The sequence below is a fragment of the Orbicella faveolata genome, unplaced genomic scaffold, assembly GCF_042242905.1.
Source record: "Orbicella faveolata isolate gen_17 unplaced genomic scaffold, um_ofav_v1 contig_24, whole genome shotgun sequence".
Classification (NCBI taxonomy): Eukaryota; Metazoa; Cnidaria; class Anthozoa; order Scleractinia; family Merulinidae; genus Orbicella; species Orbicella faveolata.
The window spans coordinates 21,034,169-21,056,594 of record NW_028301552.1 but is presented as its reverse complement, the minus strand read 5'-3'; the positions used below and the strand labels follow the sequence as shown (position 1 = coordinate 21,056,594).

Here is a 22,426-nt window from a genome sequence, read left to right as displayed (position 1 = left end):
TCTGCCGTGTCGAACTCAATTCAATTAAGAGCGGCAGAAATGAGACTGTCGATTCAGACGTCGCACTTGTGTCGCACTTAATTCAGAATTAATACTGTCGGGTAAGTCGTCAGCAGGAAATGTTTTAGATGTAGTGTATTCAATATGGCGGACGAAGGTACTGAGCCGACGAAGGACTTTCATTTCGCGAAAAACTATCCGCTAATGGAAACTAGAGGGAGAAGGCTGACAATGCAGCAGTATGTGTTGCAATATGTTCAGGTTACATTGGGTCGAGAATGGCCAAGTTTCCTCTTTTTCTTTGGTGGGACCGAATTTACGTACGCTCAATAGATTAACATAATGTATATATTAGATTCGAAACGGCAGAAATTCGACGTTTGAATCGGTGTCTCATTTCTGTCGGATAATGCGACACGACCAGTCAAACGCACGGCAGAAATGCGGCAGCCGATTCAGGCGTCGAATTTCTGTCGAATTTAATTCATTGAATTGAATTCGACACGGCAGAAATGCCACATATGAACCAGGCATTAGCCTAAGGCATCGAAACGTCGAATTACGTTACTCCTAATACTGATTTAATGTAAATATACGTTTAGCTATGGTGGTGCACTACAATAAATCACCAGGTAATTTACTGGTATATCACTAGACAAGAAATATTAAAATAAAATGTGGAGTGACAAAAATTGGCTGAAATAACATGAACAACAAGAAACTACAACAACAACAACAACAACAACAACAACAACAACAACAGGAACAACAAAAACAAAAACAAAACAAAAACAAAAACAAAAGCATGGACAAGAACAACAACAGGAACAACAACTAAGAGGACAACAAGAATTACTACAACTGCAACAAAAACAAGGAGAGGCTGCGTGGCCGAGTTGTTAGGGCGCCGGACTTGAAATCCGAGGGTCGCGGGTTCAAGTTCCGTTCTGACCATCAGTTAGGATTTTTAAGCCTATTACGTTTATCTGAACGAGCACTCTAAACATTCAACATTTAACATTTAAAAACAAAAGGAACAACAACAATGAGAATAACAACATCAACTACAACGGGGAAAACAACAAGAGTAATTATAACAACAATAACAGAAGCAGCAATAACAACAGCGGCAACAACAACAGCACGTACAGCAGGAAGAACAGAACATTAACAACAAAAATAAAAGCAGCAGGAGGCACAAAAACGGTACGATAGTGTTTTGTCGACAAAGGGTGATTACTTACGTAGCAGTTGGGGCAGAATATTGGATTCCTCCATGAGGGTAGTTATAGATGACGAACGAGAATATTGCGTCAGTGACAACAACTGCTTGAAATGTGTTGTGCTGAAAAGAGACAATCCCAAGACATTATTTTTCTGTGTATCCACGAAATCGAGTGAGAAACTACTCGCATTCATAAAAAATGAAAAGAAGGGCTCCAAAGATGCAATTATTATTATCATTATTTTTTATTTTTTTATTTTTATCAATAAGCCCCATTCCCACTCGCATCCAGATTGCGAGCCATGCGACTATTTTGGCACAATTCACTGGCTACACTTAACGACCTGTCTAGCCAAATATCAAAAAAGCGTGAAGTTGAGACCATTTGCAAAGATTGACCAGCTTCTACTGCCGTGAATCGATCGTTTGTCGCTCAGAAAAAACTCTCGAGGCATCAAAATCTTCTAGGATTTACAACAACAAAGGATTCATCATGAGCCTGTAATGTGCACATTCGTATTACATGGTGGTGCGTTTTCTACTCAATATTCTCATAACTCTGGGTAACGTTACCAACTTCATTCATTCAAACAATACCCTATGGTATCTTAAAAATATCGAGGGGCTTCAGCGATGGAGCACAGTAACATTTTAAACATTCCCAGGATTAAAACATTGTAAATTAAACTAAAACATTTCCGACTGCCTAAACAACAGTCTTCAACGAGTAAAATGTACCTCTTCCATCTTTTCAATCTCTGTAGTTCAGGTAGTGGGAAGCTTGCGTTTTAAGATATTTTAAGCCAGGGAAAGTTTTACGTTTTACAAAGGTTATTCTGTATATCTATGTCCATGTCTACTGAAAATCAAATCTCACCAGATTCCTGGTGATATCATTTTGTAGCTGGTGACGAATATCCTGCCAAGTAACAACAAGAACCCACGATGCAAAGAACGTTTTTCCCTGGGGTAGGTCAGAGGAGAAAACGGTCAAGACGTCATCTGTTGCCTTCTGCAATATTGCAGAGGAATCTGGCCCCTGGTATACATGATAAAACACTTTGGAAGGTCCATCAATGAACGAACCAAGGTCGGTGGGTGCCCAGTAGGGAGCGAGCATCGGTGTGTATCTGAGCCACGGCCTCTCACCGAAGCGGTATGGTCCTTGGTTGATACCGTCTCTCTCAAACTGGATCGTACCAGGGGGGCATATCTGATGGGATAATGAACATACCATTATTAATTCTACGATAGCGGCCGAAGGCGCACGAGCGGAGCCCCATACCTTAGAAAATTTGGTAACCCATCGATCTAAAAAAATTTGGTTGTCACGTGACTCTCCGTATACGTCCGTATGCCATGCCCTATACCTTGAAAAATAAGAGAGTAGCACCATTACCATAAGTACCTCTTTGATATTGGACATCCAAGTTATGAAAAATTGACAGCTGTCAAAACAAGGTATCTGCTGACCAGTACCGCGTGACCATATCGCGGGCTAAGGTTAAGAGCTCATCGAGCTCGAGTGTTTTTGTAATTGGCCGCTGACCAGGCACTGTTTTTTTTTCGATTAGATCGCAGACTCAAGTCAGGTTATTACTCTGGGGGAGAAGGAAGGAGTACGTGCAAAGGCAAAATTTCGGCGGAAATTAACCCCTGGCGCTAACTATTCTTCCGGCGACATATTCGTCGCATAATCGTCTCTTAGAAAGTCCCTGATTTACTGTGTACGTAACTTCTACAATATTGGGTATGCTTATTGGATAGAGTTTGTTAAAATTTCACTGTAAAAAATAGTAAAACCACACGCTGAACAATTTCATGCTCACAATTGATCATTTTTTTAATTTCTAATCTAAGAAAAAAATCCTCTTTTTCCTTTGTGGTTATTTATAGCAATCAGGAGCTCCGCTTTTAAGCTTAGCTGAATCTATATATTACAATTAAAACAGGCAGATTAAGCCAACCACCTGAATAGGGCTTTACCGAGAAAAACCCTGGCTAGCTTACAATATAATATATAGATTTAGGCCAGCCTAAAAGCGTAGCTCCTGGGCCGGGTTGTTCAAAGCCCGATTAAGCTAACCCAGAAAAAGGTAGAATTTTGATTTGAGTTTTGTAACTTTGCGGTGAGGTTTCCGTATAGTGTTTGGCCTTCTGTTTAGAGTTTTAATAATCACCATATACACAAAACAAAACAGCAAGAACCATTTGTATAGAAGAAAAAGTTATAATTCGATTAACTTTTAATCCTGGGTTAGCGTAAACCGGTTTCTGAACAATCTAGCCCTGTTTCCAACAAGCTAACCCAATATGAGCCCTCGATCCAATCGATAACCAGCAGTTAGTCAGCGGTCAACTTAAAAAACACGTGAACTCGAGGAGCTATAAACTTAAGCCCGCGATATGGTCACGTGATACTGGTCAGCGGATACGCTGTTTTGACAGGTGTCAATTGATCATAACATGGATGTCCAATATCAAGGAAGTACACGGTAAACCAAGGCTGCATGTCTCTGTCAACCTATTATTTGGGGTATGGCCGCCATGTTGGGCAACTCCGCCGTCGTCGTCGTCGTCGTCGTGCGTACGCGCCCACGAGCAATACCGCTAGCCATGACAACCATGAGAAAATCAACTTATGGGTTTCCTTTTCTTTCCTATATGTGTATGGGGCTCCGCTTGGCGGCCCTTCGGGCCGCCGGAGCTCCGCTATAATAAAAGCTTGGTTACTTTGTTTGCTTCTCGTCGATTCATTTATTTATCATCGTCTCAGGGAAGTTTTTTGCTAGTCGTGGACTAAAGTGTCTTGTCCAAGAACACAACACAATGTCCCCGGCCAGGGCTCGAACCCGGACCGTTCGCTCCGGAGTCGAGCGCACTTACCATGAGGCCACTGCGCCATATAACGCAATATGTATACAGCTCTTATTTTGTCACATACATTTAGTTTCCTGTGTCTTTTGCTATAGACTGGTATTCCACCATAATTTGATATGACAACTCTATGACACTTCGATTTGAATGTAATGACCAAGTCCCCTTGTTCACTTCCATACGGGTACATCCTAGGAATGGGCTCTGAAATTGGATTGAGAAGGTTGTTTTAGTGGTTAGAAAGTACGCTGGGTATGTAGAAGGAGGAGAAGATAAGGGGAAAGGAGGAGAAACATAGTGACGATGACGATGATGTTGACGAGCAAGAAAAAGAAAAATAGCACAACGATGAAAAGGAGACAGGGGGAGAGGAAGAGGGGGAGGGAGAAGAAGAAGGAAGAGGAGGAATAAAAGGAGGAGTAGACGGAGGATTAGGAGCGAGAAGGGAAGGAAGAAGAGGGGAAGCAAGAAAAGCAGGAAGAAGGAGGAAGATAGAAGTCGAGGATAATAAACACACCGAGGAAGAAGATGAGGTTTTTGTTAAACCAACGGGAAATATAGCTTGTTGTTGATGTCGAAGAGAATGAGGGACAGGTATAAAAGGAGGAGCTAGGAGGGGAAGGAGGAGAGAGTGATATTGAGATAAGAGGAAAACTATTTTAGTTATACAGACTGCATTAAAAGACAGGTAACCTGTAGTTGGTGTAAAGCCTTGAGGAGTCGTCCCTGGTTCTGCAAAGACAAACAGTAAAACAAAAGTTGCGATCAAAAATTAGTGCTAGCATTTGTTTTTTTTTTTTTCCACTTTTATTATAACCGGCACCAGCAGTGGCACTAGCACCAGCAGTGGCACCAGCACTGGCACCGGCACTAGCACCACCCCTTACCAATATCACTACCTTTACCACAGTCACTGGCTCTGGCACTGCCATCGGCACCGACACTGGCACTGGCACCACCCCTAACCAATATCATTACCGTTACCAGCAGCACTGTCACCAGCACCACCCCTCACCAATATCACTACCTTTACCACGGTCACTGGCTCTGGCACTGCCATCGGCACCGGCACTGGCACTGGCACCACCCCTAACCAATATCATTACCGTTACCAGCAGCACTGTCACCAGCACCACCCCTTACCAATATCACTACTGTTACCCCCAGCACTAGCACCGGCACCAGCACCAGCACTGGCACTGCAACTACCACTACCACCATCACCGTCACTGCCACTGCTTCTGGTACTGCAGCGGCCCTTGCAAACGCCACTGCAGCTACCAATACCAACACCAAAACCATTACCACTACGGCAACTGGCAGCAAATGCTGTTACCAGCCACCAGAGTGACTTGAAACACTATTGTAACCAGGACTAGCGGAGACACGTGACCAGACCGATAGTGCTACATACTGGTTACTACTGGGGCTGCTACTGCTGCTACCACTTCTACTGCTGTTAATACCGTTACTATTTCTACCAGTGCTACTGCTACTGCTACTGCCCTTACCGCTACTGTGGCTGCTGCTGTTTAGTGTTTAGGTTTACAAAGGCAAAAAAAATTTGTCCCCAGTCACTGCCACTGGGAAATGAGAAACTGTTTTAGAAAAGAAACTGTTTAAAAACGTTTCAATTTGCTCACCTGCTAAAGTGAAAAAAGGAACCACTCCACTTGCATAGACCTGTTGACTAGCACTATAGCCCACTATCCTAAGCATGTATTCCGTTCCTGGCTGAAGTGGAAGCAGTGTAGCCTCTTGCATTTTGGTTTTCTTAAAATTCCAGATTTCTTTTTCAGCGACGGGCTTGTAAAGAACAAAAACCTCTTGAATCTCCTCCGCGTCATTAGGTACTTGCCACGTGATTTGGACCTCATGATTCTGAATATCATCAAGACTAATATCTGAAAGATGAATTCACTCTGATTGAGTAATCTTACCGAAAAACAAAAAAACAAACAAAACAAAACCTACTACTTAGAATGGCACGACAATAGCAAGATATTTAGTGTTTTACATGGCAAAATAGTCTTGAGGCAAAAAATAGCGTTCCGATTGGTTCTTTCTTGGGCGGGATTTTGCCATACGAACGGTTCCCATGGAAACGGCCGTGTACTTTTATTGTTTTGTGCCATATAACAAACGACCTATTAATCCAGCTTGCTTGAGCCGCACTTGGTAATATTGGCCCCCGGTCGATTTTGCACTGCCACGACTTCGGCCTAATATTCTTCCCGTACAGCCCTCGCGCTCGGTTAGTAAGAGGCTATAAGAACAACTCTAGCTATATGATAACATTGCTTCAAGTAATTCCAGTTACATTACAAACAGTTTTGACATCCTTTGAAGGTTTTTCTTTTTTGTTCTTTTTTTCACCAGGGGAGGGGATAAACACGAATCCAACGGTAAACAGTGTTTACAAAGGAACTGTCTTGAAAGGTGAAGTCGTGTCCTTTCCTTTGTACATACTTACTTTCTTACTTCGATAAGTCTTTGCTTAAATTTTAACAGAAAAACAATGCCAAAAATTAAAAGCAAGTGGAAATCATTTGCTTGACTTACTAATCTTTGAAGTGTCTGTAACAGCAAAGTAGGTTGCATTAAAGCCTTTAAATGTAAACCCGTTGTTTGTACGCATATACAGCACAGACTTGTGGTTCCTGGATCCCCGACCAACCAAGGCGAAAGGATTCGGGTGAAATCCGCAGAATGGACCAGCTGCGACGTACAATGGGTCGATATTAAATAGTCCCATGAAATCTGCCACCCAGTTTCTGTAAATAAAATAGTTATGAGAAGAGGAATTATATTGGTGCAGTGTTCACACCAACTACTTTTAACCTTTTTCTCAAAACAAAAAAGAAAAATAGAAAAAAGAAAAAAAAGGAGAAGTGGGTTTAACGTCAAAGAATTTCGTTTGTGTCAATGTAATTAATTTGCAATGCGGAGTATAAATTCAGTTCACCAACTAATTTTCAGTATTACTTGTTTAAATTAATTTTTGAGAAACGAAGAGGCAAAATGGCAGGGAAGCCTCACCTCTTCAGGCAATTTTTTGGGGGGAAACACATTTTTTTTTTCTGACTTGCCCTCAGCAAGGCAATGCTAAAAGACGTAAAGCCAGACAAATTCCATTTATAACCCAGTATCTCGGCTTCCTTTGGTATCAAGGGGCTCTTCCGACTCATAACATGTACGGTTAATTTATCCATGTATTTGGCACTGCCATGTTTCCTCAAGTAATTTCACTCCCTACAACACTGGCCTGCATGCTAGCTCTATAGTCTCTCAGATCCTCGAAGGCGTTAACAAAACGAAACCGCGGGGGATTGAACAAAGAAGAAAGAAACGACTGAGGACAGACTAATGCAAGCACAAATCCATACGCTCATGCAGACTTACGTGCAGTTCGGTCCGCCATCAGATGTCTCCATATGAAAGGTATCGATGGCAACGACAACATCAAACTGTGGCAAGTCCAGCTCAAAAACCCAATAGCATTCAATGTCATTTGGATACTCGTTTGGAAATCCAGGACTAGATAACACCAGCATCTTTTCATGAACGCTGTTCTCACAACCTGAGGAGTTAAAATGTGACATCCACCGTATATTACGTTAGAACATATTTCAAATGATTGTCGTACAACCAGCACTAAAACAAGCACAACAGCAAAGTCGCCTGGGGGGGGGAGATAAATTAAAACGTTGGTATAGATTTACTGAATTTAAAAATTCTGAATTCTGATATTTTATCAAGACGACATTGCTATTTCAAATTTCTTTCAATGAAGAGGAGGATCATTCTTGCTCCTAGAAGGAGTATGGAAATTTAAGGTTCTGTTATTTCACCAAGAAATAATGCTTGTGAGCTTACGGGATTCTTAACGAACCATTTAATAAGTAAAATTTTAAAACGCGAAAATTAGAAGTGTCCTTCAGTGATGAGGTTGGCGACCTGAACTCGTTAAACCTTGCCGAATCTGAATAAAGACAGGGGAGGTCATGTTTTTGTTGTGTTTTTTTGGTTTTGTCTTCGTTTCGTTTCGTTTTGTTTTTGTAGATAGAATGATTTCAAATCTAATGGCAGAAAAATTCCCATAACAGTTGATTCGTTGACAGATGAAGTACTGATTTATAGGCCATAGGAAGCTTTTTGATGCTCTTGAACTAAAAGTATTAATTCAGATCGCATTTAAATAATGAAACAAAGGTAAGATCGTAATAGTATTATAGCAAGGAGAGCCGGAACTGTGAGTCACCTGGTCGAGCATAGACAGCCTCACTGACGACTCCCACTCCAGCTTTTGTGAAACCTGCAACTCTTATTTCGTAAGTTTCACTGTTGATCAGACCCTCTATGCTTGCTTGTAAGTCAGTGGGTCCGACAGTTACTTCAGAATACTGTGCACCATTGTCTTCATCTCCACGATCGTCGGACAATCTGTAAAAAACCTTGTATCCAAATAACACTCCATTGACACCGTCACTTGGCACATGACGCCATGTAACGCGGATGATGCCGACGTCTGTAGTTGTTTTAATGTCTCCCGGAGGCTTACTCGGAACTGAAACAATACAAGGACAGGAAAAAAATATGCTTAATTACAATACGCTTAGGATAGAGATATCAGGCTTTTACTGTCGGATACAGTTTTTTTTTTTCTTTTTTCTTTCTTTTTGTTCGCAGGAAAGAAGAAAGGAAGGAAGGAATGAAAGAAAAAGGAAGAAAGGAGAGTAGGGAGAAAAAGTTTTTTCAAGGATATTATAAACTTGTGTCCCTCAATGGTTTGACAAAAATAAACATATAACAAATAAAAACATACTAAATGAGATTTGAAATAAATACAATTTTCGCACAGTCACAATGATGTAGATGTATAAGGATTAGAAGATACGCAAATTGCCTGGTCGTTGGAGCGCTGGATTTGTAATCCGGAGGTACCAAGTTCAAATCCTCCTCCATGCTACTAGATGGATTTTTGCTTGGTGGTTCCAGATTCAACTCCTCCACGCTTTATAAATAGCCAACTGGTCAGTCTCCCGCCAGTTTGGATTTTTAACAAATTTGTGTTCAATTTATAACATCTGTTTGCTTATTTCATTGGCTCTGTACAGCTCTTCTGTAAAATGAATTTAGTGGTATGGAAGGGCAAGAATCCTTCTCGATACAATGCATACTTCCGATACACAGGAAGTTCTTTCACTTACCTCCCTCGTCAGTCTTAAAATATGCTTCCGCGCTTCCTTTAAAACTGATCTCTCCTCCTGGGTAAATTTTGACCAAAGCAATGACTTGTGCTGTATATTCCGTGTAAGGGCGCAGCCGCTCTACCTTTGAGCTATTCACACCAGGTTCCACGGTTAGTATAGTGGGTCCAGCTTCACGAAGAGTTGGTGTGCACACCACCGCATACAAGAACAGCTCTTCGTTTAGACCCGAGGAATAATGAGGCCATGCGGCGTCTACGGTAGCCATACCAACGTTTGAAGTGTTTATCATCCAGTTTGCAAGGGGCTCAGCTACAAGTAGAAAAAGAGAAAAACAAACTGCGACTTGATTTCTTCGCTTGAATTTCCAAAAAGCCACCCTCGGGTGAAAACATCGTTCTAGGCAAATAGTTTACAGCACAAAATGGTCTAAAATCAAACGAGCTCGGACTAGAAACAAACTTCAAAACGTGTAACGTATAGTTTGTTGGTTCTTAACTATATTATATTGTTAATTATAGTGTTAGGCTTTTCTGATAGTTCATTAGAAAATAGTTAGGTTATTAGGTTATTAATTATATTAAGTGTCCCCAATTAGGAAAAGGTTTTTTTTTCACCATCGGCTAGACGGTGAGACACATTAATAAAGTTTATGTATGTGTATATGTATGTATGTATGTAATTCTGTTTGAAAGTCAACTTAGTGGTTATCCACGTGGGGTGTGTTCAAAAAACGAAAAGGGGAAAAAAAACAACTAGGAAAATGAAAGATAACCTCTAACGTGTCAGGCTGACTTGAAAGGCATAAGACTACAAAACAACTGGGCAATGTCATTCGGGAGAGACTCGACTGCAACTGAGCAATCTGTTTGGTTGCTTTTACTTACCAGCCCTTTGAACTAGCTTAGTCTTGTGTACAATGTACGAGACGACATAATACAGTGAAACCTGTATTAAGCGGACACCCTTGGGACCCTCACTAGTGTCCGCTTAATACAGGGTGTCCGTTCTAGACAGGTTCAGCAATAATAGTTAATTATTAACCCTTTCGTAACACAGTATAACACAGTGTAAGATCAAAGACTGCTCATAGCACAATGTTCAGACGGTCAATGCATCAATCTGGAATAATCTACTTCGCTTTAAAACACCATCGCTGAACAATGTTAAAGGTGTCTGAGCTGAGCGTTTAGAAGTAAAAAGCCCTTGAAGTGTCCGCTTATTGCCGGTTTTGTGCAACAAAATGACTTAATATTGGTGTCCGCGTCCGCTTAACAGAGGTGTCCGCTGAATGAAGGTTTATTTTACAGTAAATGTGGGGAAAGATTTGGGACTCAAGCTGGTGTCCACTTAATAGAGAGTGTCTGCTTAATATAGGGTCCGCTTAATACAGGTTTCACTGTACGATGCAACAAATGACGTGAGGAAAATACGCCACAGGCTACATTGGTTATCTTCATAAACTTATCTTTATCAAAATGTTAGTTATTTCTCACCTTCCCAGACGGACTGGTTTAATGCTGAATAGAACACTAGAAATCCCTCTCCTCCATGAATGTCTCTTTCAGCGTGTGATAAAAGGAGCACCTTGTGCGCTTGCACGAGAACAAAAAACTGGCTCATCTGACCGCAGAGGAGTTTGGGTGGCACACCGCTATCATCCCCTACAGCGACGTAGAATTCCCTGAAACAAGGTTCAATTAAAATAAAAGTCAATAAATTCCAAACAGAAGTTTCCCCACCCCCTCCCCTCCGAAATTAGCTCCCAAATGTCAGACGCAAAACTCCCAGGAATAAGCCCGTGAATTCACATATCGATTTAGCCCTTAAAGAAAGACAAAATTACTCACGATAACAATCCCTCTGCTTGCTTCGCATTTTTTTTTTTTTTCAAAGTTGGTGTGTGTTTAGGGACCCAAGGTGGTCACTTGCCCAATGTTAGACTTTCGTGTTTAGAGAATTACAGTCAAACCTCTCTACAACGGCACCTTGGAGATAGATGAAAGTGGCCGTTATAGAAAACATATATGGGAAGGCAGGGGTGTAATATGACACCTGCTTTTTACGGGGGAGGGGGGGGGGGTACAACATTATGAAAAAAACAGTAACCAAACAGAAACAGAGACCAACGACGCGCGGTATGGATCAAGTTTCGCGACCTTTTACACAACATGGGGTTTGGTAAACATCATCTGTCAGTCGTTGATTAGCTGGCCGTTGAGGAGGGGTTATTTTGGTGGTTTGGGACGCGTTTTAGTAGCCGCTGCCGTTGTGGAGAGGTGGCCGTTGTAGGGAGGTGACCGTTAGTGCCAGTGGAGGTTCGACTTTACTTCCATAATACATTCTCTTGTGTGAACTTAATAAGCCATGTTTTTTTCAGAGGATACATACCAAACTTAACATTTCAGAAACATAAAATTCCTGCTTATAATACGGCCGTCCCCCCACCACCACCTGTGAGAAAAGGCCTGCTATCCTCCTAAAAGTAAGTGCACCATTGAATTGCCTTGTGGACAAATAGAAGCTTACGGTTTATAATGGGATTTTTACGGTATTAAGATAATAACGGCTTACTTGCATTCGTGAGAGTGCGGAATCTCCAAATGTTCAAAAAATAGTAAGACGCTTTTATTTTTGGGGTGAATGTCCCATTCACAGTCACCATATTCCAGCCGATCTGGATATCCAAGGCTCGAAATAGATCCCTCACTGTCGTATAATGGCGATCCGCATTCTGAAAGAAGAAAGCACGCGTGTTGGATTAGTGCAAGCTAAGTTCACATTTGATTAGGATCGGTTGTCTCATGATTAGTGCGCTCGACTCCAGATCGAGCGGTTCGGGTTCGAGCCCTGACCGAGGACATTGCCTTATGTTCTTGGGCAAGACACTTTACTCTCACAGTGCCTCTCTCCACCCAGGAGTATAAATGGGTACCGGTGAACTTAATGCTGGGGGCAGCCCCACGATGGACTAGCATGCATGCAGGGGCGAGTAGAAATACTCCTAGTCGCTTCATGCTTTCATGCCTTCCGGTCTGATGAGCCACTTGACTGGTATGCAGACTAAGTTCACATTATCATTTTATAAAATTTTGATCATATATACTACATAACGTGCATTCTTTTTGGCCATGCAGTCTTAAAATACTTTCTCGATTTCTCATGTAATTGAAAAGAGGCAGGCCCTAGTCCAAAGGCCGTTTGATAGACACCAACATGGACTAACCCCAACCCAGGCGAATCTATTTCCCGCCTTTTTCTTTTGCGTTTTTCTCTTCTGTTCTTCATTCTTCATTTAACTTTTAACCATATTCAAAACAATTCACCATTACATTACGCCCTTTATCACGATTCTGGGTTATCATTGACATGTGTGCAGAGGGAGTGCTGACAACCTTACTTGTTTTAATCCATTGTTCATGTCTCTGGGTTCCCTCTCCAACGGATGTAAATGCAGCCACCCATATTCGGAATCGGGTTGCTGGTGGAAGGCCGGTGATGTTGAAATCAAATTGATCAGGGTCACTGATGGTTATTTCTCTTTTGTACGGTTGCGATCCATGGTGATATTCGGCCTCTAAGATATGAACCTGATATCCAAGCAGAGTACCACGTATGTAACGATCTTCGACTCTGTGCCACTTGACCCAAATTGTACTGTAATCGACCACACTATACCAGTAAATGTACGGGTTCTGAGATGGAACTAAAAAAATGAAGAAAAATTTAGCCACGGGATGATTTCACCTGAAAGACACTACCGAGTACCTGAACTTGGTGTTCAGCATTAGTTTCTATGCATTGAAAAAGTAAAAGTAAAAATGGCTGAAAAAAGTTACTGTACAACGAAGCTTGAGTTTAGGCGGATTGCAAAGACAATCCTCAAAATTGACATGAACCTTGCAATTAATTGCAGAGATTTTCATTTTGTTAGTTCCATATTTCTCCTGCCAACTTGAGGTATAAACTAAGCCTATAAAGAGGGCGTTTTGAACTTTCCCTAGGTGGAGCAGGTGGGTATACATTAACGGAAAACAAGACCAGCAATGGAATGATGAATCACCGAACCATGCATCCTTGGGTGCATCATCAGTATGATTTTCATCCAGTTGTAACTTTCAAGTACAAAACATCAGTACGCAAAGAAATATATCAAAGACAACATGTCTGACTTGCCGAGAAAGACGTCAAGGAATGAATACGTAATCATCGTAGTTACTTGTGTCATGTACCTAACTCAGGCAGCTGTGAGATCAAAGCCTGAAGGAAAAAAAAAAATCAGGCTCGGAATGTTCAAGCCTGTGTTTTAATTTTAACAGCTGCTTAAGTTGCCCACATAACTGTGATGATCATTCATGTCTTTACAAAGGATCAGTACAAAACAATGTTATCTTACCCCCTTCTGTTGTTCGAAACTCTTGCCAACTTATGCTACCACGTGTTCCATCTTCTAATATGGCGGTCACTTTGATGGTATAATTTGTGAGAGGATCCAACCAATCGATTGTCGTATTCTGCTGTTCTGCAGGTAACCACTGTGTTCCAAATAGTTTTCTGTTTGGCCATCCGTAGATAACAAGGTATTTCTCTACAGCAGAATCTCCAAGAAAGCTGGCTGGTGGACTGGGCCATGACAGAGTGATCGACACGTTGGTAACCGTCATCTGAGCTACACTCCACGAACCTATCTCCTCACCTAGGTGTACAGAAATAGAAATTAATAAATAAGCAAGATTATGGCTACTTTATTGTCGCCAAACCTTTTAAGAACCGGAGGTCCTCCTCCCTGCCATTAGATGGATTTATGTTTGGCGGTCCCAGATTCAACTCTTTCGCGCTTTGTAAATAGCCTAAATAGCCAACTGGTCAGTCTCCTGTCAGTTGGGATTTTTAACAAGTTTCTGTTTAATTTACACTATTTGCTTGCCTGTTAAAGTGTCCACAATTAGTACAGCAGTGCTAAACACTTCGACATTTAAATAAAGTGATCTTTTTTTACCCCGTGTGTACCTGTATCATATAAGAAACATCGACTAGATTAGCTTTGCTCTTTGGATGATCCTAACTCCCTATCTACATTGCAATCTGTGTATCACCGAACTAAACATGCGCGTGGCTCTCAAAGAAACATCTGGTCACGTACAATACCCAAAATGTTCACTTAACATAAATGAAAGCTCACAAAGGTTGGTCGTTATTTCGTGAATGCTTCAAATACAATGTCAATTTGAAGTCGGCGCCTTTCTTGACCCTCAGCTTTACCTCGCCAAAGTGGCCTCATGGTTATTGCATGTCAGTGCATGGTCCAAGGTCCAACGCTAGCCGGGGACATTGGGCAAGACACCCTACTCTAAGAGGTGTATAAATAGACGGGACCCGGCGATTTCAATGTTGGGGGTAACCCAGCGATAAACTAGTATTCTATCAATAGGGGGAAGTAGAAATAAGACATACCCCTAGTCACTTCGTGCTACATAGAAACCGGAGATAAGCGTTGGCCTGCTGGGCCTGCTGGGCCACTTGGCTCGTTTGCAGACTTCACCTGCCATTAAGTTACCTCAGCTTTCCCTCCACCACCATCACAATAATCAATTAATTCACTGTAACACGGAACAGAGACTGACTTACATGTATTTAGATACAGCATTCTTACCTATCACCGTGGTGAGTTCGCCAGGTACTGCTCTGTAATCGAACAGAAATCTAGTTCCGTCTCGATAATCATCGTCGTATCGATGGTAGCCAAATCCCCACGCTTTCAGATTCAACACATTATCCGTTATAAGAAGAGTTAGGTTCTCTATCCTTCCGCAAAGTACGAGTCCAGTACTATCATCATGCTCCGATTGGCCCGGAAAGTAAAACTTGACTCCACCACTGTAAACATCGAGAAGACGAATTGGACAATAATTTGGAGTTTTCGATTTGACTTAACTGTTACAATAACTTTACTAATCGCCCAGCGAAAGAAATATCTTGACATTAACATTGGGTTCTTTCCATTCGATGAAACGTTCCAGTTAGAATTTCCGGAAATTTCCAGAGAAGAATGGAACAAGATTTTCTGGAATTTCAAGAAAGGGAGTGCAACATTACGAGTTATACCGAAATTTTCGGAAAGTACCTACCGGGAACTTCCGTTCCATTTGACTTTCGTCCCGGAATTTCCGAAATTTTCGGTTGAATGGTTCCCTTTTCGGAAATTCAACAGTTTCCAGATTTTCTAAAAACTTTCCCAGGAAATTTCCTTGCTATTTGTCCGAGTTTCGAAATTTTCGGATTTTTGGTGGAATGGAAAGCGCCTATTAATTGCAAGACCTGTTGATAACAAAAAATTGTTGAAAACTCCGAGATAAAGTTATGTTTACCCATGAAAGCCAAGACGTACCTGCATCCACCCCAGTCTTCTCTACGACCAATTAGGAAGTCGTCGAATGTGATCAATATGGCCGATACGTTGGGATCTGCAGGTCTCATATTCCAGTAGCATTGCGGGTTTTCATCATGTTGGTCAGGTGCAATGTATGGAGTACTAGGATAATTAGGACTTTGAATTTCTGTGTCAAGTTCCTCAATTATGCGACCACAAACTACAAAAGGAAAAACACCACATGTAAACAGCAACTAATGGGACTCGAGGAAATAGGCTTTACTGTTGTTAAATACACAAACATGATTAATGTAATCCTTCGGGAAAACAGGTCATTTTAGTTGTTTACAGAACTAATAAATTTGCTAAGCGGTTGACGTATATTGTTCACGAACTCCCCCAAAAAGGCTTTTATTGTAAATACACTTGTGTAACTTAATGCTTTCCTCAGAAGAGTCCTGGCTAGCAGCGCTTGAAGAAATAGCATAACTGGAGGCCGCTCATTTGACCAAGCCAACCGGTCGTACAAGTGTTACGTGATTACTGACAATCACGCGTACTTCTTCTTTAAAAGTGTCTGAGATCAGCCACAATCAGGTTAAAAAGTGGAAAGTACTGCACCATGGGGGGTAAAGGGTATCCTTAACGTGCCCCCTTTGCCCATCCTCCCGCTCCTGCCACGCTTCTACACACGCTAACTTACACCTGGTTTTGGCAGATGAACCTCGATAATATTTGATGTTACATTCAAATTAAGTCAGCTAGTACATAACTTTGAATTGTACTTTTGTATTGTACTCATAGAATCGTGTCTGCATTTTTAGTAGGAGTAACTTACAAGTTATTGCATAGATTCGCTGCTTGCCCTCTCCTTTGCTAGTGAATCCAGCAATGGCAAGGATATATGTCGGTCCTTCGGTTAGATTGACCAGGTTGACTCTCCTCGTATCTACGTCTACCTCGAGCAATATTTCTGAATTATTTGGACCACCCAATGGGGCATATTTAATGATATAACCAAGTAATTGGCCTCCGTGATATCTTTCTTCCAAGGGACTGATTTGAAACGAGGCGCTGCGTTCAGCTGTGTTTGTAGACCAGTCATGTACATGAGGACCCTCGGTTGGCACTGAGGACAAAATATATTGTAATACGTAATTAGCGCAAAGAGGACCAAAACTAAACGATATCGCAATTATCATTAGGGACCTTTAGCAAACCACGACGGCAACGAGAACGCCACCAAACGAAATGTTTAATGAGCTAAACAATGGCTGTGCACGTGCGTTATATATCTTTGTACATTTCTTGGCCGTCCTCTGCAGAACAACAACTTGTAATGACTAAGTTTTGCGTATTTTGGAGAACACGAATGAGGAAGGCTAATTTTTTGTATTTCCACGTGGAATTGACCGCTGGCGTTACATATTTAGAATACCCTGCTGTTGTTCTCGATTCTACTTACGCATATGCTTTTAAAGAACGAGAAATGAGCAGTAATGAAGTAACTCAAGTGACAGGGTATTCTGCAGTTAAACCTTTTTTCCTAGGCGTTGCCCCTGGGGTCGCCATCGTCATTGCTTAAGCTCTCAATTATAACCGTGACAATAGTGGCAGTGAAAGTGTCATCTAAGTTCACAATGATAGAAGCCATCATTCCAAAATCATGCTCAAATTTAATCGATTGATGCAGACTGACAGACTGACAGACTTTCTAAATGTAAATGGCACAACATAAACAATTTCCATTGGTGTAATGAAGTTATCTTCAGAGTTATGGGAAGAATGTTCAGTAGATGGTGTTATAAGTCTGGTACGTTGAATTTTAGCCGCGATCGTATTGACTGGAAGACTCGTGTAAGGTCTGTCAACAACCATTGGGAAAGACTGTCAGAAAACATAGCACGAGACTGACTAGACACTAACGAGCGACGAGAAATGGTGACGCCTGATATCACATTGGTGAACATCATGACCTAACACACCAAAGAACTCTCTGCTCAATGCTTTACATAAAGCACAAAATATTTTAAACGAAATGGTCTGGAAAGCTGGTAAATTAACTTACGGACATCAAACACATCGAAACTTGTACTAGAACTGACTCACTCTTGACAAATGACTGTTGACAAACTTTACACGAGTCTTTCTTCGACTGACAAACACCGTTCACTTGACTCTGAAGATGACTTCCAATCAGGTTGTCGAGACGCTAATCACCAACAACAGTTCTTTTTAGAACTACTCTCGCCCAGATGACCACACTATACGAACTACCGATACTCCTGGGTACAATTTTCGGGTTCTTCTAATATAACGTTTAATTTTGCTTTGTTTGTTTGTTTGTTTTTTTTTTCCCTTGTTTTGAAATCTTTTGCTGCATTGTCGGTATTGTCAAAACGTGAAACAGAAATCGCGTACCTCCCTCTTCTGTACCAAAAGTTCTTCGCTCGCTTTTGATGATTTCATTATTCTTGTCTACGATGTAAACTACTGCTGCAAACTCCGTCGCCGCTGGGAGTTCCTTCATGATAAAAGTCGACTCTGATGAGTTAAAAGTTCTAAGAACGCGCAGTAGCTGTCGATCGTCATCGTCGTGATCGTCGTGATATGGGCTAATCGTTGTTTGGTTTACAGACAGTATGAAGAAAGCGATGTCCAGGTCGGGGGGGTAGCCATACCAATCCAATGCGATGCCACTGTCTCCTGTGCTGTATACAGATATGTTCCAGAGAGCAGGTGAAGATTGGGCTAAGACATGAATTCAAAGATGCATATCAGTTGTAAGTATGACGATTTGATAAAAAAAAATAAATTAAAAAAAAAAAAAAAAACACAATCCCTTAAAAAATGAGCACTTGTAACAATGTTGTTTCAGCTAAGCAGCATGTGAGGAGGGCGTTTACAAGTGGAAAGTGTTTCTGTTGCCAACGTTCTTTGGCAACTTTATTACAATACAGTAGTTATTATGCATGTTGGTGTCAGTGAGAACTAGCTAATTTCATGACCAAGACTTCCCTTCGAGTTCTCGAAGCAGCAAAGATGAAGGCAGTTTCCACGAAAAACGAAACTATGATGTTCACGAGGTTTAGGAAGACATTGAAAATTACACACAGGACGTTTATAGAACACCACATACACCACACACATTGTTTTTACCGTTTACAACGCAGCTGAATTTTTCCTACCTGAATGAAGTCCTCCGTTCAAAACAATCAATTCAGTTTCCATGTAGCTGTTGCTATTCTGTATGAGAATCTCGGAGATAATAACCCTTGAATTTCCAAAAGGCAATTCGAATACTTCACCTCTAACTTCTGAGCAGTCTTGATAACTTAAGAAGTCATTTTCTTCTGAGTAAACTTTTGCGTATTCGTAGCTGTAAATAAAATATTGAAAAGTCTGTGAGACGAAATGTTATTTGGTAACAATTCTACTCTTGATTTAGGGCCGAACGGAGCCCTCGTGTTACATTATTCTACACCTCCTGTTCTCCATTTTTAGTTAATCAGAATTCACTAAGTTTTTCAAGTGAGGCATACAAACCTAAAGTTTATTGATTAATTTATTACTTAATTTGTATAGGTAATCACATTCGTGATTTCCACTTCATTGGTGTGATTAAGCCCAAGTAAATTCTTCAAAGCCTAACAGATTGTGCGACCTGGAAGGTTCAGACGTGATATTCGGACGTTTTCGATGTGGTGGGTGATCTCTGGAAGTGTTTTGAAATCCAGTTATCTTCGGCTATCTTCGAGCGTCTTCGTATTAACTTGGAAAATTTTTGTTGTAATAGTATAAAAAGTTTGTACTCGTGTTACAGTTTTCTACACCCCCTGTTCTCCATTTTTAGTCAATCAGAATTCAGTAAGTTTTTCAAGTGTTTATAACAACAAGAACAAGTAGTGGTAATATTAAAATGAATTTACATTACCCGCAAGATTCATAATGCAGGACGTGTACTGACATCAACAAGACAGCATTTTCCAAGCCATTATCGTGTATTTTCCAGACGCAATGCCTCGTATCCCAGTCTGATTTGGAAATTGTTATCAGTGCAGCTGTTTGATTGAACATGCTACCACAACCTATGTTGAACATGAACAGTTTCTCCGTTATACAATTGATATATATCAACCTTGCACATGTTAGTTTTAATGTTGGCAGATTTGTCCCTGAATGAAGCTTTGCATATGGGTTATTGACCGAGCCAGAGGTGAACATGCCGAGATGTTGGCCCCGTTCCTTCGTTGCATTTTTTGTGGACCGATATACATCAAAAAGTAGACGGTTCAAAGCGTGGTCAATAAAGACACTATTATTTGGTATAAGAACTATACTTTAAGAACCCCAGTTTCCGAAATGCAAACTATTCAACTGATATTCCCCATGTGAAATGTTTTCAACACTCTGGGCATACGTCGTGAGGCCAACCTCCTTTCGGGAAATTTAGGAAAATGCTGTTCAATTTACCACTGGAAACGCCCCAAAATTCAAAATGGACTTAACGGTCCAACGAAAACCCCACAGTGTTGTCATATGCTCTTTGGCCGGGCCGTAAACAAGGTATAGTAACGTTTATTTTCCTTTGAACGGTTTTCTGCAAATGGTGTCCAATGATTTTGATCTATGTGGACAAACTTATTTGAAGAACACAAGGTGTTTTTGATTGCTTGTTATCCACTTTGCATTGTACCCAAGAAGCTGGTTTAGGTATTTTTGGCCGGGTGTGTTGTATAGCATCATAAATTCCAAGTACGACAAGAAGATTTTATGCAGAGGTAAAGAAACTACAGCAACATGGTTACTGCAGCAAACTAATAAGGGGAACCCAATTCCAGCTAAATTGTTATCAAATTAGTAACAGTTACGAGTGCCATGTCTTCGAGAATGCTAAGCGTGTTGTCGATTCTAAACAGAAGTGTAAACAGGAGAAATAAAATGATCAGCGACTAAGTTATTTTTGAGAAAAGCAAGGCCGAAATTCCACGGAACAAAGTTTTGATGTTCTATTTCTCCTTTAATCCACTATTTTCGAAATGAAATTTTAAACCTAGAGAGAAGAAGGCTCTGTTATTTCGAAATGCTAAATTTTGGGGAAATACATGTAAGGTTGCATTTAGAGCTGATATATTCCTTAATATGTTTCGTATTAAAGTAGTTTACTTTTAAGAGGACATTCATAAGCCACGCCCTTACCAACTACAATTGATTGTGGGTAAGAGAGTGGTCCCTCCTCGCTGTTAAATGCAGAAACCCAAACATAGTACTCTTCCATTATTTCTAATCCGTGTATAACAGCCTGTGTTTCTGACGGACCGATGGTGACTTTCTCTCCCTGGTAGTTGTGATCATGCCGGTCCTCCTCACGTTTGTAATACACGTTATATCCTTGCAGATCACCGCCATGTTGACTCTCAGGAAGTGCCTCAAATCGCACTATAATACTGTTTTGATGATAGTTATCGACGCGTACGTTCGGCGGTGCCATACTGGGAGCTGAAAATGTAAGAGAAGAGTGGAATCCCGATTTCTCGAACCCTCAATTTTTCAAACCTCCCGATAACTCGAACCAAAAGTCGTTTTCCCTCCTCAGTAGAACACTGTTATTTTACCCCCGATTTCTCGAACTCTCCGATTTTGCGAACCAATTTTCTTTTCCCTTGGAGGTTCAAAAAACAGGGATTCCACTGTAAACATTTTTTTTAAAACACGCGAGGTCGATGGTTCAGTCAACCATTTTTCTTATTTCCAGGGAGACTTCAATAACGGAACAGTTACTATCATCCGGATAACATCAAACTCATGCATACCCTTGCCGATAGATGCCTATTTCCATCTCACTGTTTTCAAGAGCATCGACAGAGATACAGCCAAGCGTTTTTTCTCACTTCTAAAAAGCTATACAAGTTTCACTGAGAACTATGCACGAACTATCATAAGTGATGAATTTGCTGCATTTGTGATTAAAATCGGCAAAAGCACCAAGGAGATACTAAGAAGATATTAAATTTAAAAAAATAAATAAAATTTCAAAATTTAGAGAGGAAGCCCCATCAGCCTTAGCTGATGCGGGTCTTTGCGCCATCCCTGCTCCCCCATATTAAGCGAATCGTTCCAAGAATAGCAATTTGTAATTAGCTTTTAGCTTTTTTTTAATGCGCAAGGGTAGAATTTGAAGCAGTCTTCTCTACGATTGAAATTGGAATTGAAAACATCGCGAATACGTCACTTGTGATAACATTATTTTTATAGTTTTGGTTCACTCTTATGAACATTTTCAAAGTTATTAGATCATTGTTTTAGATTACAATTGACGTAAATACGACCTCATAAATATGAAGTATGAATCCATCTTCAGTAACAACATACCTCCTTCATTCGTCTTCATGGAGACACTATCGCTCGAATATATGTCATGTTCAATGCCTGGCCCTGTGAATGCCACAACTTGTAACAGGTATTTTCGATCCGGGTAAAGGTTGTCTATATGCCGAGATCTGTCCCATTCGGAAACTGGCAGTAACAGGGAGATGTTTTTATTTGCCTCTGAGATCTTCAGAAACATTTGTTCAATGTGTGCAGGCATAGCGTTTTGTGGAAACTCTTCCCATGATGCCTCAGCCTTTGTCGATTCTATGTTGCTGACTGACAAAGTCCACGATGGCACTTCAATTTCTGCAATAAAGAATGAAAAGGTGAGAAGACGAACACCATCAAAGACCAAATAAACGGAGAAAGAAA

The 22,426-nt window shown here is 40.9% G+C and overlaps 1 protein-coding gene across 1 annotated transcript in view; it reads right to left on the bottom strand.

The window, feature by feature from the left end:
• Positions 1-22,426, bottom strand: part of LOC110044650 (uncharacterized) — a 46,344-nt gene that overhangs the window by 14,854 nt on the left and 9,064 nt on the right. Inside the window, exons 10-30 of the mRNA XM_089292917.1 lie at positions 22,055-22,360; positions 20,882-21,181; positions 19,617-19,770; positions 18,871-19,061; positions 18,104-18,433; positions 16,521-16,811; positions 15,701-15,902; positions 14,966-15,189; positions 13,709-14,008; positions 12,713-13,018; positions 11,887-12,046; positions 10,809-10,996; positions 9,313-9,624; positions 8,364-8,669; positions 7,505-7,682; positions 6,665-6,876; positions 5,746-6,006; positions 4,796-4,834; positions 4,170-4,306; positions 2,103-2,438; positions 1,245-1,345 (exon numbers count right to left, since the gene is read on the bottom strand). Of these exons, the coding sequence (XP_089149043.1) occupies positions 1,245-1,345; positions 2,103-2,438; positions 4,170-4,306; positions 4,796-4,834; positions 5,746-6,006; positions 6,665-6,876; positions 7,505-7,682; positions 8,364-8,669; positions 9,313-9,624; positions 10,809-10,996; positions 11,887-12,046; positions 12,713-13,018; positions 13,709-14,008; positions 14,966-15,189; positions 15,701-15,902; positions 16,521-16,811; positions 18,104-18,433; positions 18,871-19,061; positions 19,617-19,770; positions 20,882-21,181; positions 22,055-22,360 (4,834 nt within the window). The remainder of the gene's footprint in view (positions 1-1,244; positions 1,346-2,102; positions 2,439-4,169; positions 4,307-4,795; positions 4,835-5,745; positions 6,007-6,664; positions 6,877-7,504; positions 7,683-8,363; positions 8,670-9,312; positions 9,625-10,808; positions 10,997-11,886; positions 12,047-12,712; positions 13,019-13,708; positions 14,009-14,965; positions 15,190-15,700; positions 15,903-16,520; positions 16,812-18,103; positions 18,434-18,870; positions 19,062-19,616; positions 19,771-20,881; positions 21,182-22,054; positions 22,361-22,426) is intronic.